At 44.0% G+C, this 16,096-nt stretch overlaps 1 protein-coding gene and 1 pseudogene across 3 annotated transcripts in view; both read left to right on the forward strand.

Annotated features, from left to right (window-relative positions):
* Positions 1 to 16,096, forward strand: part of WLS (Wnt ligand secretion mediator) — a 134,680-nt gene that overhangs the window by 61,756 nt on the left and 56,828 nt on the right. For both annotated transcript variants that reach the window (XM_023209713.2, XM_023209705.1), the window contains exon 3: positions 12,159 to 12,283. In XM_023209713.2, the coding sequence (XP_023065481.1) occupies positions 12,159 to 12,283 (125 nt within the window). The remainder of the gene's footprint in view (positions 1 to 12,158; positions 12,284 to 16,096) is intronic.
* LOC111539189 lies at positions 1,914 to 11,307 on the forward strand (annotated as a pseudogene). Its single transcript, XR_004228889.1, has 4 exons — positions 1,914 to 2,005; positions 4,170 to 4,217; positions 7,962 to 8,065; positions 8,259 to 11,307. The product of XR_004228889.1 is annotated as a C-terminal-binding protein 2-like (transcript).

Consider the following 16,096-nt stretch of genomic DNA (forward strand, 5'->3'; position numbering starts at 1 on the left):
AAAGTAGAGTTGTATGATCCGTTTAGCACCAGGGATTTCAGGGATATTTGTGCAGGGGTCTGTGGGGGAGCAGGAGTAATAAGGCAGGCGATGGGGAAAGAAAGTGTGAATGTCACCAAAATAGAGCAAACCATTTGTTTGTTGGTAGAGTGACAGGAAATTTAGGTTTGTAAGAGTTATTTGGAGAAAGAAGGGTGACAATCATTAATTTGGTAAATATTTAATGAATATCTATTGTGCAAAGACATGAGTGCTAAAACTGTGAACAAGACTGAGGCAGTCCCTGGCTTTCAGGAACCCAGCCTAAGTAGGGGATGGGTAGGGAGAGAGATGGGGATAAGTAGTCAGGAGAAGCACCGTGGAGAATAAGTGTCATATTGCTGGGTGAAGAGGGTGCTGTGGGGAGCAAGAGGAGGGGTGCTATATTGAGTTTGGGTGAGTAAAAGAAGGCAAGAGTAAATCTGGGGGGAATTCCAGAAGATGAGTAGGAGTCTGGCACAATTGGGGATGCAAAGCACTGTCTGCAGCCCAGATAAAGAAGCCTTTTGTAATTCACCCTCTTAAAGGGGGCATCTCTTTAAAATTCGGTGTGATTTTGGGGACCCTGAGTACAGCAGGTATAGATAACCTTGAGTAACAGCCTTGAAATAGCAGCCAGCGGCCAGGCACGGTGGCTCACACCTGTAATCCCAACACTTTGGGAGGCTGAGGCGGGTGGATCACCTGAGGTTGGGAGTTCAAGACCAGCCTGACCAACATGGATAAACCCCGTCTCTACTAAAAATACAAAAAAATTTAGAAAGGCATGGTGGCACATGCTTGTAATCCCAGCTACTCAGGAGGCTGAGGCAGGAGAATCACTTGAACTCAGGAGGCAGAGGCTGTAGTGAGCGGAGCTCCCGCCATTGCCCTCCAGCCTGGGCAACAAGAGCCAAACTCCGTCTCAAAAAATAAATAAATAGGCCAGGCGCAGTGGCTCAAGTCTGTAATCCCAGCACTTTGGGAGGCCGAGACGGGCGGATCACGAGGTCAGGAGATCGAGACCATCCTGGCGAACACGGTGAAACCCTGTCTCTACTAAAAAAAAATACAAAAAACTAGCCGGGCAAGGTGGCGGGCGCCTGTAGTCCCAGCTCTTCAGGAGGCTGAGGCAGGGGAATGGCGTAAACCCGGGAGGCGGAGCTTGCAGTGAGCCGAGATCGCACCACTGCACTCCAGCCTGGGCGACAGAGCGAGACTCTGTCTCCAAAATAATAATAATAATAATAATAATAATAATAATAAATAAATAAATAAATAAAATAGCCAGCACTGACTGAGTGCTTACTATATGCCAAGCCCATGCTGAGTGCTTGGCACACATGATCTCATTTACTCCTCATAGTCATAGGAGAAGGGCATTACGATTACCATTATCCTCATCTTACAGATAGAGACATTTAGTGACTCCCAACATTGCACAAGCACCAAATAGCTAAGGTGGGCTGTGATCCCAGGCTGTCTGTCTCCAAAGCTGAGCTCTTACTCATCTTCCAAGGCTGGAGGGGAGAGGGGCTGTATATGAAGTGGCCAACCTAGGTAGAAGGGGTAGTGAACATTCATAGAACTAGAACCTAGGCTGGTATATAACATCTTAACCAATTATGCCATTTAAGGAGTTTTGACATCATACTGAAGACAATATAAAGGCATTGAAAGTGTTTTAGAACTCATTTATCTAGCAGGAAGTGTGAAAAATAGGAACAGGGCGGGTGTTTTAATCATGGAGGCTGGAGATAATGGCCTGAACAAGCGGAGTATCAGTGAGGAGAGAGAGGAGGCTAAATCTGAAAGACACCTAGTAGAGTTGACCAAATTTGGTGGTCTGGATTTCTAACCTATGAAAGAAGAGGAGAGACTGGTAAAAAGTGACCATGCAAATTCAAATCTCAAGAGGGAAATTTGGACTGGAGAGCGTGACGTGCATCCCAGGAGCAGATGAAATCCTTCAGGGTGAATGTGTTGAGTTAGATGAGGAAAGAGCTACTCTCCGACCTGGTGAACAACAATAGATATGTTTATTTTCTATATTCTGTGGTACTTGAGATTCATTTATTTAAAAAAAAAATTGATGTCTCCACTTACTTTTTCAGTGATATAGCCTTTAAGCACTAGTGGCCTTGGCTGCAATCAGGGTAAGTGGATGTTTTCTAACTGCATGTCACTTTGAAGAGAACCTAATGTGAGCACCGTTCTGCCTTGTCCTCATCATGTTCCATAGACAGATATGTGACTTCAGCCAGAGAGTAATGCATCAGAATACAGCAAGGAACCAGTTTTGCAATGCTTAGAAATATGTTTTCTTACATGTGGAAGATAATTCTCTGCAATTCAAATGCTTGATTTGATGATGAAAGACAAGAGAAGCAATGTGATCTAAACTGTTAGGCTGGTTTGCAAAATAATTGTACTCATTCATTTTTATAACCACTCACACCCAGGCCTGTAGGGCATCTTAAGAAAACAGCTAGGGCCAAATTTATAATTAGCTGAGTCCATTTTTGCCAGACCTAACCATGTATAGGACAGGGTTGGTTTTGTTATTTCCTTAATTGAAAGCATCAAGAAAAATTCAAGCCAGGTCAGAGAGTTTTTTATTGGGGAAGGAATGCTGGCATAAATAACCCCAGATTATATGTCTGCCAGAGGCTGGGAGGAGATTTGTCTCTGTGGCCTCTTTCTGAGGTTACCCAAACAAACTCTGGTGACTGGCAGCTCCCCTATGTAATGTGGGAATGCACATGAGCTTTGAAACCTCTTTAATTTTTTTTCCCAGGGCAAAGGCCCAGGAAAGTCAAAGTGTCTCTAGGAACCTTAAAAGCTTTTGACAACCATAAAATCATTCTTGATTTCCTCTAATATATCTTGTCCTCTCCTTTTTCCCCTTTTATTCCAATTAATAGGTCAACAATATAACCCAGCCACCCTGGGACTAGATGGAGAGGGAACTGGTATTGGCCAGCAGCCTTAGGGAGTAGTTCCCACTGTTTCCATACTGCAAAGGTGAAAACTGAGACTTATTTAAGGTTGTTCAGGTGGGAAGTCATAAAAGGAGAATTCAAAATCATATCCATTTGGTGCCCAATTTATACACTTTGTACTATCCTGGCTGGCAAATACCTGTTTCAGATATGGAAGGTGTAGAGCATAGGTGGGAAGCATTCTGATGTCTTCTTCAATTAAGATTCTAGTGGCCTTTCATTGCTTCTCCTTCTCCCCACATTCCCACCCCAGGGACCATTCTTACATTAAGCAGCTGCCCTAGATTTCTTGGGGATACTAGACCTCTTTCCTAGCGATTTCCAGCGCCTCCCACCATTTCTGGCTTATAGAAGGGACTTGCTTTCCTCTCTGACTTTCCACTTCCCTGCAGGAAAACTGATTGGTTTTGCTTTTCTCAAGCAGGGCAGGGCAGTATCACTGGTATAGAGAGACTTCGTAAGGATGCAATTAGTTGATGCTTCCCAATATGGAAAGGCATGGATCTTTCCGTCTATAGCCACACTTTGCAGTCTAGGTCTGCTCCTACGGAACCCTGGAGCATAGGGGAGACTGCCCCCATAACAGGATGGAAATAGTAAGTGTAACAGATGACAGTGCCTTTCCACGCTTCCCTTCCTCCTCTGAATGAATTCTCCACCCAGCCAAAATATGTCTCCAAAGCTATTCGAGAAATGTGAAGCTTGGCTAGCCCATAGGACCTATGGGCTTCTATACCAAAGCTGCTCGTATAGTAGAGGTGTGGAAAACCACGGATTTCAAATCTGTAAATGCCCTATGCTGATACCTTACAACTGTACCCCCATGAAACTGGTATAACCAGTGTCCTTGTTTTATAGCGAAGGTTCTCCAGTGCCAAATGTTGCTTAGCCTTCCTGCCATTCTCCCAGGGAGTTCAAATTGGATTCTTCGCCTTCATTATCTCGGGAGGGTGGAGGGGAAGTATTGCCCACGCAGTATCCCAGGAGTCATGAAACCAGTGTTTTATTAAATGCAACATCGTCATTAATGCTGAACTTTATTTCCAAGTCCATTGGAGGCAGAAGAGAAAACAATTCAGGTAACCAGCTTCGCAGTTTTACTGTGTTCCTCTGTCTAGTGCTTTCCTGTTTCTGGGTTTTGTGATCTAGGTTTGGATTAGGGATTCATAGTGGGAAGCTCCATGTTCCTGAAACCTGGTAATTATTTTGAATTAAGGAGAAGTATAAGAGTTTCACTTCTCTAATAAAATGTCAACAACATACCTTACCCTTCATGCTTTCTGCTCTGTCTTAAGCATTTTTCATGCAGTAACTAGTGTAATAATCATGAAATTCTAGGCATTAAGTCCTATCCTAACAGGTAAGGAACCAGGTCTGCTAAGATTGACCTGTGCTACCTCAAGCGTGCTATCTGTCTGGGGGTGGGGAGTGATATCACCGTCTAGTAAAGGTCACTTGAACGGGCCATTCTCCCTGTGGTTTCTATTTTTTATGTACATCATAAAAGATGGCAGAATGCTATGAGACTACAGGCTATGAAGCTGTAGGGTCTTGCATCTGGTATTTCTAGGGTAGGGCTTTCTGAGTTTTGGCATCTTCACCTCATAAACAGGAATAACACCTCTGCTTCATATTGCACAGGAAGTAAGGAGATGATAACATGAGGAGACGGCAGAACATGCTATAATTTTAACAACCAATAACAGATGGCTTTAGAAAGCTTAGATTAGTGAATTCCAGACATTCTTATGAGCCATACTTGCAGCCTCCCAGGAACACTCCCTGTTTCTCTCCTGTAGAAGGCTGGAAAGGTGTTTAGTTTGTGTTGAGTGGGTCTTTGACCAAGTATGCTTGTTAGTTTCTTTTGAATTCTACTGTGTTTGTTTTCACCAACAAAGGTAGAGTGCAGTGGGACCCTCACATGATCCAGACTGAAGCTCTGCTGTATACTAGCCATATATTCTTGGGCAATTTATATAATGTCTTCTTCTCAGGATGGATGTGAGGCCTGAAGAAGGCTGGTGCATGTTAGTCTCTGATGAAGGAGAGCTGTTGCTCTTATTAAAGACTTAACATATTCATATTGTGTGACTGCTTTGAGGGGCTTCTTTTATCACAAGTTAGCCAGTTTTCTTTAAGCAATACAGAAAAAAGTAATTTTATTTTAAGGCAATTTCAATGACTTTATACAAGTTCCTTAAGATCTGAGGGCATCACTTTACTCATTAATTAAAAGAAAATATTCATGTCCACTTCGTGGAATTGTTGAGAACATTAAATGAGGTAATTTAAAGCACAGAAACCACGGGAGCTTAATATGGAGTAATTGTACATTAAAATACTGTGTGCAATTTTTGTTTTAAACCGCATATTTTAAAATAGTTTTTCCTTTGAGGATCCTCAATAGATTAGAATAACTTTTGAAGCTGGGACCAGGCAAGGAAGCAATCCTATCTAGCCTTGTCTCTCTGAGGCACCTGCTCTGAACCAGGCCCACCCCAAACCTTTGTCTGGCTCGGGGAAACAGTGTGAATGAAGACATGCCTATCGTGTGTCTAAATATTTAGAAGTGATAAATCAGGCCAGCAAACTGTTAAACCAAGTATGTTGCATCCTCTGATGAGTTACCTGCATAATGACCCGGATGGCCAGGTTTGAACTGAGGATTTATGGATGACTTGGAATTCTGTGCCAAAATGTGACTGGCCAGGAAGAGTGGGCCCCTACACCCCTTTTCTCCCCACCTCTGGCTCCATCCCATAAAGAGAGGGGCCTTGCATGCTTGTACATGGACACCCTAATCTCCAAATTCAAGCTCTGTTCATATCTTCCAACAAATAGCAGCCTTTTCACTCCCACCCACCTGACCATCCAAGAAAGAGTACACAAGTGATTGTCTCGTTCTTCTTGGGAAGCCAGACCTGGAAAGAGGCCACACAGACCTTGGAAGTTCTAAGAGTTCAGAGCTGTCTAGGCAGAATGTTCTGGGGTCTGACATCTTGGAGCATGGTCTAGAAGTGAGGGAGTCTGTAGACTCTGGGTATACATATCCCCTTCACTTGGGAGTTTCTTGTCCTATAAAGAAGGGAACAGTTGACAGAGTGGGACCCCTTAAAAATAAGGGGCCCAAACTTCAAAGACCCCTCTTGCCTGTATTTAAGGCCAGTGTTGCTCTGAACCCTGCGGCTCCAAGGAGAACAACCTGTGAGTTATTTGTAACCTGTGTGTGAGCTGATGACATTTTTTATAGCTTTTCATATTTATACTCTTGTGTTTCCCCAAGCACCCTTTTCAATACAGTTGAAAGTCCCAATTCCTACTTCCAGCGTTAGAAGTATGATGTACTTTATTGCCTAAGATTTGACTCCATGGGAGCTCTGACAGATTCTTTCTGTTGACCACTGAGGCTACTAAGTGGGGAGAAGTTGTAGCCAGCTTGGTCCCTGACAAAGGGGAGATACCAACTCTGAGCATGGTTTCTGCCAAGCTAGGAGTGGCACAATTTTTTCTACAGACCCTTGCTCTTCTCTACCTCTAGCCCTGGGTCTGTGTATTCCCCTGGTGTCCTCAAGTCCAAAGTCTCTCCTTGGATTGTGCAGAGATGGGAAGATTTGGGGGAACTGAGGTCCAGCCGTTTTGTGTGCAGACTTTGACCAGTCACCTCGTTGTCAGTGCCATGCTTTGTTCTGCCTTGTGCAACCCCTGGTGCTTTCAAATTCTGAGTGGCTTCAGGTTCCTGCAGACATATTGGCTCACTTTTCTAGAATATCCCCTCTATAGGAGTGTAGGCTGTGGCTGCCAGGAAACCCTACTTCATGTATTTTTTATCTTTTTAAAAAATTTTGAGGCCAGGCACAATGGCTCATGCCTATAATCCCAACACTTTGGGAGGCTGAGGCAGGCGGATCACCCGAGGTCAGGAGTTCAAGACCAGCCTGACCAACATGGAGAAACCCTGACTCTGCTAAAAATACAAAATTAGCCAGGCATGGTGGTGCACACCTGTAATCCCAGCTACTGGGGAGACTGAGGCAGGAGAATTGCTTGAACCTGGGAGGCGGAGGTTGCGGTGAGCCGAGATCATGCCATTGCACTCCAGCCTGGGTAACAAGAGCAAAACTCTGTCTTAAAAAAAAAAAAGAAAAAAAAAATTGAAATCTCTAGTCTGCTCATGTATCTACAGTTAGTTTTTTCCCCTTGTGATTTAATATCTTTTGCTTTTCTTTTTACTGTCTATGTCTTTATTTTGTGGAATTTCAGGAGGAAAACACAGTGGCCAATTCACTATGTTAACTGAGGATAAAAATAGGAATAATAGAATAGTGGGTATTGATGTTCATCGAGGGTTTCCTCTATATCAGAATGGCCTCACATTACCTCTTCCATAGATCATGTCTTCCTTTTCCTAGATTTCTTCTGAGAACCAGGGATCTGCCATGCTGCCATGTCAGCTTTAAGCCACTGTAGACCAGTGGATAGAAAAGCCCTGCTTTTCAGAGGGCAGTTATTCCTATCTGTTTCCCTTGTGACTTGTATGTGTTCAGGTTTAGTAAACTTTTATTAAGCACCTACTGCATACTAGGCAGCATGTAGTGCTTTCACTAACTGGACTCAATCCTTGTTGCAGCCCTGGAGGAGGTGGGTATTACTTAGATGAGCAAACTCACATGCTTTGATACTGAGACTTCTTCAAGGCTGAATAGCCAGAGCCTAAAATTGTGCCCATTTTCATAACCCTAGTGGTGGATGGATCTCCAGTCATTTTGGAAATGTGATTTGTGCTTCCCCCCCCCCCGCCTCCATTAAGACTTCTCTGGAGGGGTAGAGTCGGGGGAGGGAGGGGAGCGGAAGGAGGGTGGGGAGGGCGGGAGGGGGAAGAATGGGGAGCTGGAGAAATTAAGTTTTTGTGCTTGTGTCCCTGTGCGCGTGTGTCATTTTAAGGTGGCTCAGGAGCAGCCCAGAGGAGCCAGCGGCGGCCCAAGTAGCGAGGGATCGAACCAGGAGCCGTGCCGCGCTGAGCGGGGGCCGCACAGCCACCGCCCCGGGTGGGATGGGAGGGGAGGGGTGGGAGCCGCTGCAGCCTCCAGGGTGGGCGCCTTTCGCCCTGGACACCGACCGTCCGGGAGGAGGGTTTCATCACCTTAAATGGTTTTGAACCAATGAAACTATTCTCTTAAAAAGACGGACAGCCCATCGTGTGAACTAGAGTTCGTGGACAGATTTTTATTGGGTTCATAGTGGCGTCATGCATGCAGACTCCTGCGAGTTCCCCTAAGTTCTTAGAGGACTGCTTTGCAAAAAGCAAAAAACTGCTTTTTTTTGATCTGAGAGTTGCAAGGTTCCATAAAGAATGGCCGCTTGTGGATAAGCACAAAGTCGAGAGACAGCCATTGGACAGAATTTGTGAAGGTATCCGCCCCCAGATCATGAAGGACCCCCTGCACCCCCGCCCCCTGGTGGCGCTGCTGGATGGCCGCGACTGCACTGTGGAGATGCCCATCCTGAAGCATGTGCAGTCCACGCAGGAAATCCACGAGAAGGTTCTAAATGAAGCGTGGATGTCATGATGTACCACACCATCACCCTCACCAGGGAGGACCTGGGAAAGTTCAAGGCTCTGAGAGTGATCCTGCGGATAGGCAGTGGCTATGACAACGTGGATATCAAGGCTGCCGGCGAGCTCGGAATTGCTGTGTGTAACAACGCGTCTGCAGCCCTGGAAGAGACAGCGGACTTTACCATCTGCTGTATCCTCAATCTGTACTGGAGGAACACGTGGCTGTACCAGGCACTGCAGGAAGGCACGCGGGTTCAGAGCCTGGAGCAGATCCACGAGGTGGCCTCAGGAGCGGCCAGCATCCGTGGGGAGACGCTGGGCCTCATCGGCTTTGGTTGCACCGGGCAGGTGGTTGCAGTCCGAGACAAGGCCTTTAGATTCAGCGTCATATTTTATGACCTCTACTTGCAGGATGGGATCCAGCAGCCCCTGGGCGTGCAAAGGGTCTACACCCTACAGGATTTGCTGTATCAGAGTGACTGGGTCTCCTTGCATTGCAATCTCAACGAACATAACCACCACCTCATCAATGACTTTACCATAAAGCAGTTGAGGCAGGGAGCATTCCTTGTGAATGCAGCCCGTGGTGACCTGGTGGACAAGAAAGCCTTAGCACAAACCCTCAAGGAGGGCAGGATAGGAGGGGCAGCCCTTAATGTGCATGAGTCGGAGCCCTTTAGCTTTGCTCAGGGTCCGTTGAAAGATACACCGAATCCCCTCTGCACTCCTCACACTGCCTGGTACAGCGAGCAGGCGTCACTGGAGATGAGGGAGGCAGCTGCCACAGAGATCCACTGAGCCGTCACAGGTCGCATCCCAAAAAGCTTAAGAAACTGAACAAGGAATTCTTTGTCACATCAGCGCCTTGGTCAGTAATAGACCAGCAAGCAATTCATCCTGAACTGGCTGGTGCCACATACAGATATCCGCCAGGCATCGTGGGCATGGCTCCAGGAGGATTTCCTGCAACCATGGAAGGGATCATCCCTGGAGGCATTCCAGTGACTCACAACCTCCCGACAGTGGCACATCCTTCCCAAGCACCCTCTCCCAACCAGCCCACAAAACATGGGGACAATCGAGAGCACCCCAATGAGCAATAGCAGAGACTGCCAGAAGGCAATCATTCGGATACACTTGGGACCAAGAGACAGTGAAAAATAGATGAACTAAGAGAGAAAGAATCTTATGGTCTTTGTACTGATTTTGGACATACGCATCATTGATGTTGCAGTGTTAAAACTACAAGAGCTAGAAAACTGAAGGTGCTGTCTGCTTACAGAAGCGCTAAAAGACTAGGATGTGATTCATTAACGACCAACTTCTGTTATTGTGTGTTAAGTTTTTCATCTGTGCATCAAATCACAAAGAATAGAGCTTTTTCCTTTATCAGTCCCTTAGGCACAGCAGGTCCTGAACACCCTGTTCTACAATGTTGCATCAAGAGTTCAAACAACAAAATAAAAATTATTAAGAGGAAATCCCCATTCTGTGACGAGTCCCTTAAGTCTACAGGGGCTGGTGACCTCTTTTTGCTAATAGGAAAATCACATTACTACAAAATGGGGAAAAAACTGTTTGCCTGTAATAGACAGCTGCACGCATAGGATTGAAGACAGTACAGGCTCCTGTACAGAGGAGCATCTCTCACATCTGAACTGCATACTGAGTAGGCAGGTTGGTTGTAACTTCAGTAAAACCCTCTGATGATGCAAAAAAGAAAAAAAGTATTAAGTTTCACAAGCTGTTTGTACTCAAATATATTTTCTCAGTTTCAGATCCTCTGCTATTTTATTGAGTGGAAAGTCTTGAGCTAAAAGGATTGAAGAAGAATAATGTTGCATTTCCTTATGTCTCAGGAAACACTTTTCTGGTAACTTGTCAGATTGTCTATGAACAAACCCACTTTTTTAGACATTGATAAAGTCTTCTTTTTTTCAGGTGATATTTTATACAACAACAATTTAGATGTGACTGATTTTAACAAATCCTATCAGATTTGTATCAAAATAGTTACATGCTCTATTCATAGTCTTTTGTGACTCATTGCCTTTTTGTTTAAAAAGATGGCCTATTTTGAGCTTTGTATAGGTGCATTCCTGTTTTTGTGACAAAGGAAAACTTTAAAATTGTCCCAAACAGAAAAATAATGGCTATCAGAACTATGTTTTGTTTTAGTGTGAGTTACCATTACTGTATTTGTTTATTGTAAAGGTGGACATTTAGTGTTCAGTACAGTTTTCAATAAAAAGTAATTAAAATTTGTTAAGTACCGAAATTCAGGTACATCTCACTAATGTGAAAGTTCTCTACTTGAGATGTTTAAGGCAACTGCATTGTCAATTAGTCAATTTCCAACTCTTGTTACTGATAGGGTTCTATCTGCCTATTCCATAACCAGACTCAAGAACGATACAAAGTTGAATTGAAAAATCAAAACTTCACACAAGTCCATCATTATCAAGTCATGCCATCCTTAAGATGTAATGGTGGGTTAGAGCTAAATCAATTCAAAAAAAAAAAGTTGCTCAACTTGTAGAGTTCTGATTTTAATTTACCCCGAAGCAAAATGACCTGGACCTGGTTCAAGGGAGGGAAGTGAACCTTGAAACTGTTTTGCCAATAACCTAACAAAATGATATTACCAAGAAGTGTTGCAAAATAGTCCCATGAGTTAACAACTTGAAGTTGATTTAATGGATCTTCTTTTTAAATAGAATTAAACCTTTAAAAAAAAAAAAAAAAAAAAAAAAACTTCTCTGCTCTTGAACTTGCTCATCATAGTATAAAACAGACAAAATTAATAGGTGCAATGTTTTATTAATCTCATCTCCTTAATGAGTTCTGTGGTGAGTTTAACTCATTTGTGGTCCAGTCCTACTGTTATGGAAGTATGTGTGAACATTCATTTGTGCAATTATGTATTATTATATTCCTATCTGTGTAGAAGTCTTTAATTTTGGAAAAATACTTTGTCTTTTACATTAACTTCATCCACAATATGAAGGGATTTTGACTCTTGGAGAAGTAGCAGATCCTATATTTGAGAACTTTTGGGAATAAGTTTGAGAAGGATGTTTTCAGACAGAATGTGACCAAAGAAGAGCCCCAGAGGGACATGTCTGAGGGGTGGTTGAAAAACTTGGTCATGTTTGTCAGAGAGGAAAGAAAATGCAGGCAGATCTGGTATGGTTTTCAAGAACATAAGGCACTTTTTATGGAAGAAGGAAGGACCTCACCTTCCATGTGGCTTCTACAGGCAGACCTAGGACCTGTGGTACAAGTTATGGGAGGATGAGGTCTGAATATTTGCGCTCCCTCAGAGGAAGTGAGGCCCCTGTCTCTGTAAGAGTTTAAATGGAGGCTCTTGACTCTGGCAGAGTGGACATGAGAGGGCACCCAGCATTTGGCTTGGACTTTCATCCTATGACTTCTAAGTCTTCATGTTTGGAGTTTGATAGAAATTAATATTTCTCTTTTGTCTTGTTGGTTTCCATGGCAAAGCCTATAGGAATTTTTTGAGCTGTTTCTAAAATATCTTCCAAAAGCCATTTCTGAAACGTGCATCCTTTCTCTTGCAGGAGAAAATGCAGAAGTCTCCATGGACGTTTCTCTGGCTTACCGCGATGATGCCTTTGCTGAGTGGACTGAAATGGCCCATGAGAGAGTACCACGGAAACTCAAATGCACCTTCACATCTCCCAAGGTATGACCACTTGCTGTCTAAGCCAACAGGGTTTTTATCTGGTTCTCAGGTATGTGGAAAGATTTGTTTACTTTTCCTAGGTGTGTCCCTTCTTCGCATGAGGACAGCTTTGGTAATACCTGTTCTGCGGAGCATTTTCTTTCCTCTTCTCTCCTACCATGGGCCTTTCCTGACTTTGCTTTTGCCTATTACTGTTAAGATTTCCTGTGAAATAGTAAAAACATGAGGTTGAAGCCTTGAGTACCTTGCCCCAGCTTTAGCCATTTTTGTCCTAAAGAGGAGAAAGATTGGGTGGTTTTATCACTGACGGTGTGACCTCAGGTAAGCTTCCATAATCTGTCTGAGCTTCAGTTTTTCTTCTGTGAGATGAGGTAAGAGTACCTACCTTAGGAGTCTTTTTAAGGGCTAGATCAAGCTTGTCCAACTCGCTGCCTGTGGACCGCAGGTAGCCCAGGACGGCTTTGAATGTGGCCCAGTGCAAATTCATTAACTTTCTTAAAACATTATAAGATCTTTTTTTGATTTTTTTTTTTAGCTCATCAGCTATTGTTAGTGTATTTTATGTGTGGCTCAAGACAATTCTCCTCCTTCCAGTGTGGTCCAGGGAAACCAAAAGATTGGACACCCCTGGACTAGATGATACAATGAACGTAGGCAGGATGACCTTATACTTTAACATCTTGTCTGGGACATATTTGAGAGTCAAAGTGGATATTAACCAGATGGGCCACCAGGAGAAAATGTATAAACTAAGGCCCTCCATGGGCAAACCTAAGTACCTGTTGCAGTGTTTTTTGAAGCATTAGGGGAGTCTCACTCCCTCAGGTTTCCTAGAACAAAGCTACAGTAAGTGTGTTCTGAGGACCAACAGTGGCAGCATCACCTGAGAGGTTTTAGGAAAAGCAGATTCCCAGGGCACACCCAAAACCTATTAAGTCAATGTCTCAGGGGGTAGGAGCAAGGAATCTATGTTTTAACAGTCCTTCAGTTTATTACCTTAAACTCAATGAAGGTTGAGGGCCACTGCCCTAGACCATCTGCTGAATGCTAAACTGGGGGTGGGGGAAAGGAAGGAGAGAGAGGAATCTTTCTTCTTAAATGCCCTAAATACTGGCAGAGGCAGGACTTTAGTACTTGAAGAAAAGTCTCTACCAGGATACAACGAATTTGTCTCTGAGACAGGAAGTTTGAGCCAGTGTCCCAGATGCCTATGTGTCTCTTTTAATTTGAACTTAGGTAAATTTGTGTCATGGGTGGCCATGTTACTCACTCCGTAGTGTCAGGGAAGTGTGGGACACCCAGAGACCCATCATGGGGGATTTTATATCTCAATTTCCATAGGGCTGTCCTCCAGAGGAAGCCATTTGTAGGTAGAAATGAGTGATAGACCGAAACTAGAGGAAGCAGGAGGGAGGAATAGCTAACATTTTCAGATCTTTGCGTGCAACGGAGAAAATTAATTAAAAATCTTTCTAGCTGTCTCTGCAAGTTGACTGCATCTTTGAAATACTGGTTGAACATCTAAGCTAGATGGCTTCTGGGTGCAGAATTGTATCCTTAGAAAAGGGAAAAGTCATTTCTCTTATTTATACACATGGAGGGCACAGAGTAGTGTGAGGGGGAAGGGTGTTTGCCTGCAACTGCTTCTTAAGGACGGTTGCTTAATTATCTTTAGGATGAGTTGATCCCTTGCAAGAAAGATATTAAACCTTGAAAGGTGCGAAGGAAATGAATCATCAACTCTCTGCTTTTTGATTGCAGTGAAATTTAGTCTTGAGTCTCAAGATTAAATGAGAAATTGCTTTAAAGCTCTTCAGTCCCTGGTGGATTGTGAAGTTGAAAAAAAAAAGAAGTCAAGTTGCCACCTGCTGTAATTTGTCCTAATTAGCCAGTCTCATGCTGGAGTTGGGGGAGAACTGGGGGTGGGGGAAAGGAAGGAGAGAGAGAGGAATCTTCCTTCTTAAATGCCCTAAATACTTTAGTACTTGAAGAAAAGTCTCTAACAGGATACAACGAATTGATACAACCTTCCGAGACAGGAAGGTTGAGCCAGTGTCCCAGATGCCAATGTGTCTCTTTTCATTTGAACTTAGGTAAATTTGTGTCGTGGGTGACCAGTTACTCACTCTGTAGTGACAGGGAAGTGTGGGACACCCAGAGACCCATCATGGGGGATTAGAAGTGACCCTGGAGATCATCTTACTTACCTTTCTCATTAAGGAAGAAACTGAGGCCAAATGAGGCAGGGTGACCCAAGGTACCCAGCAAGGAACATGGTCAGGACTAGAATCAGAGCCTCCTGGCCTGGAGTTCAAGTCTTGATCACAGCACAACGCCTGCCTTTGGGCAGGGCCCATGTCCTTCTCCCAATTGTGCTACTTTTGGGACCCTGGGTGAGACACACACCAGATGGTATTGGACTAAGTAGGTTTTGTTCCCTTCCCCCCTCAAATTCTCAATTTCCATAAATAAAATAAGGCCCTAACTGGAAACCAGAAAATGTCCTCTTGCTGTTTCCACAGAGGATAATCAGCCTCCTCACTGCAACTTAATCTGAGGGAGAATTAGAGCCTGTAGTGAATTTTCAGTAGTACCTGCAAAGCCCCCATCCTCCCTGACTTGAAAGTATAAGAGAGAAAGGAGTGGAGGGGAGAAAAAGATGATCTGTATCATCCGACCTGCAGCTGAGGTTTGAAAAAGAAACAGCATTCTTTCTACAGAAGAATTTTTAAAAATCAACCATGCCAACTCTAATCAACTGGTGTGTCTGACAAGAGCCGCTCACACGTTAGGGATAAAAACTGCTGACAACTGATTGGTTATGTGTGCCATGGTGGGGAAGAGGAGTTAGAAGCACCTCCCCACCTCCACCTTGCCATGTGTGTCTCTGTCTCTGTACAAAGGTCTGTTTACTGCACTCTAAGCTCTGACTGTTCAGTAAGGAACCCTCCCCACCAGCCAAGATCTCAGAAGGGGCAGAGCCCCTTTCTACACACTCTTAGACTATAGACTCCTTGTTATCTTCTTTCTTCTCATTTCTTCAGTGGATCTTTGCTCTGAAGATTTATGACAAATTATGGAGGGCTTGTGAATTCAGGCTTAGGAATGACAAATTAGATCTCCCCGATCACTTGATCAGGAGGTACCAAGTAAACACTGAAGCTGACGTAGAAACCCAACATTGATGGTAGACTCTCATCTTCTGTATCAGGGAAAAGTCCCGGCCTGCTGAAGCTCATTCTTCTACATGCTCATATTTACCCCTGGCCCCCACCCCTCAGCAGGTACACATAGCCGGGAGTCCTGGTGAGGTGGAGCAGAATTTAGTTTTCAAAAAAGAGCTGTGTCCCTACTGTCCAATTTCTCTCCACCGTGCTCTGGGCAGTATCTCTTAAATTGTTGGGCACAAAGTCCAAGAGGCTTTCCTAGACACTGGGCTAAACTTTCATTTCATTAAAATGTCTAGTCCCTTCTGCCATCTTGGACTGTTAGGAAGCACTGGAGGCAGAAAATTCTGAGTGGTTATCTCTGGCCACTAATCTTATTATTACCTTTGTTTCTTCTGTTTCAACCTTCCCTAAATACCAAGGGCTCCTCGTGTCTTTTTTTTCCTGGCAAGTGAATAAAAAGAAGTTATTTTCAGCTGCTTCTAGCTTCTCCCTCAGGCCAAAATCAGTAGAATAATTAGCCATCCTTAAAGAGTATAATGATTGAGCAGGAGCTTCCACCTGAACGTTTAAGAAGCTGACTGTTCCACAGAGCCTTAGAGGTCCCTGACGACACACTGCCCGTAAAAACTCTTGTAGCCCTGGC

This window comes from Piliocolobus tephrosceles, chromosome 1 (genome assembly GCF_002776525.5).
Source record: "Piliocolobus tephrosceles isolate RC106 chromosome 1, ASM277652v3, whole genome shotgun sequence".
NCBI classification, from domain to species: domain Eukaryota; kingdom Metazoa; phylum Chordata; class Mammalia; order Primates; family Cercopithecidae; genus Piliocolobus; species Piliocolobus tephrosceles.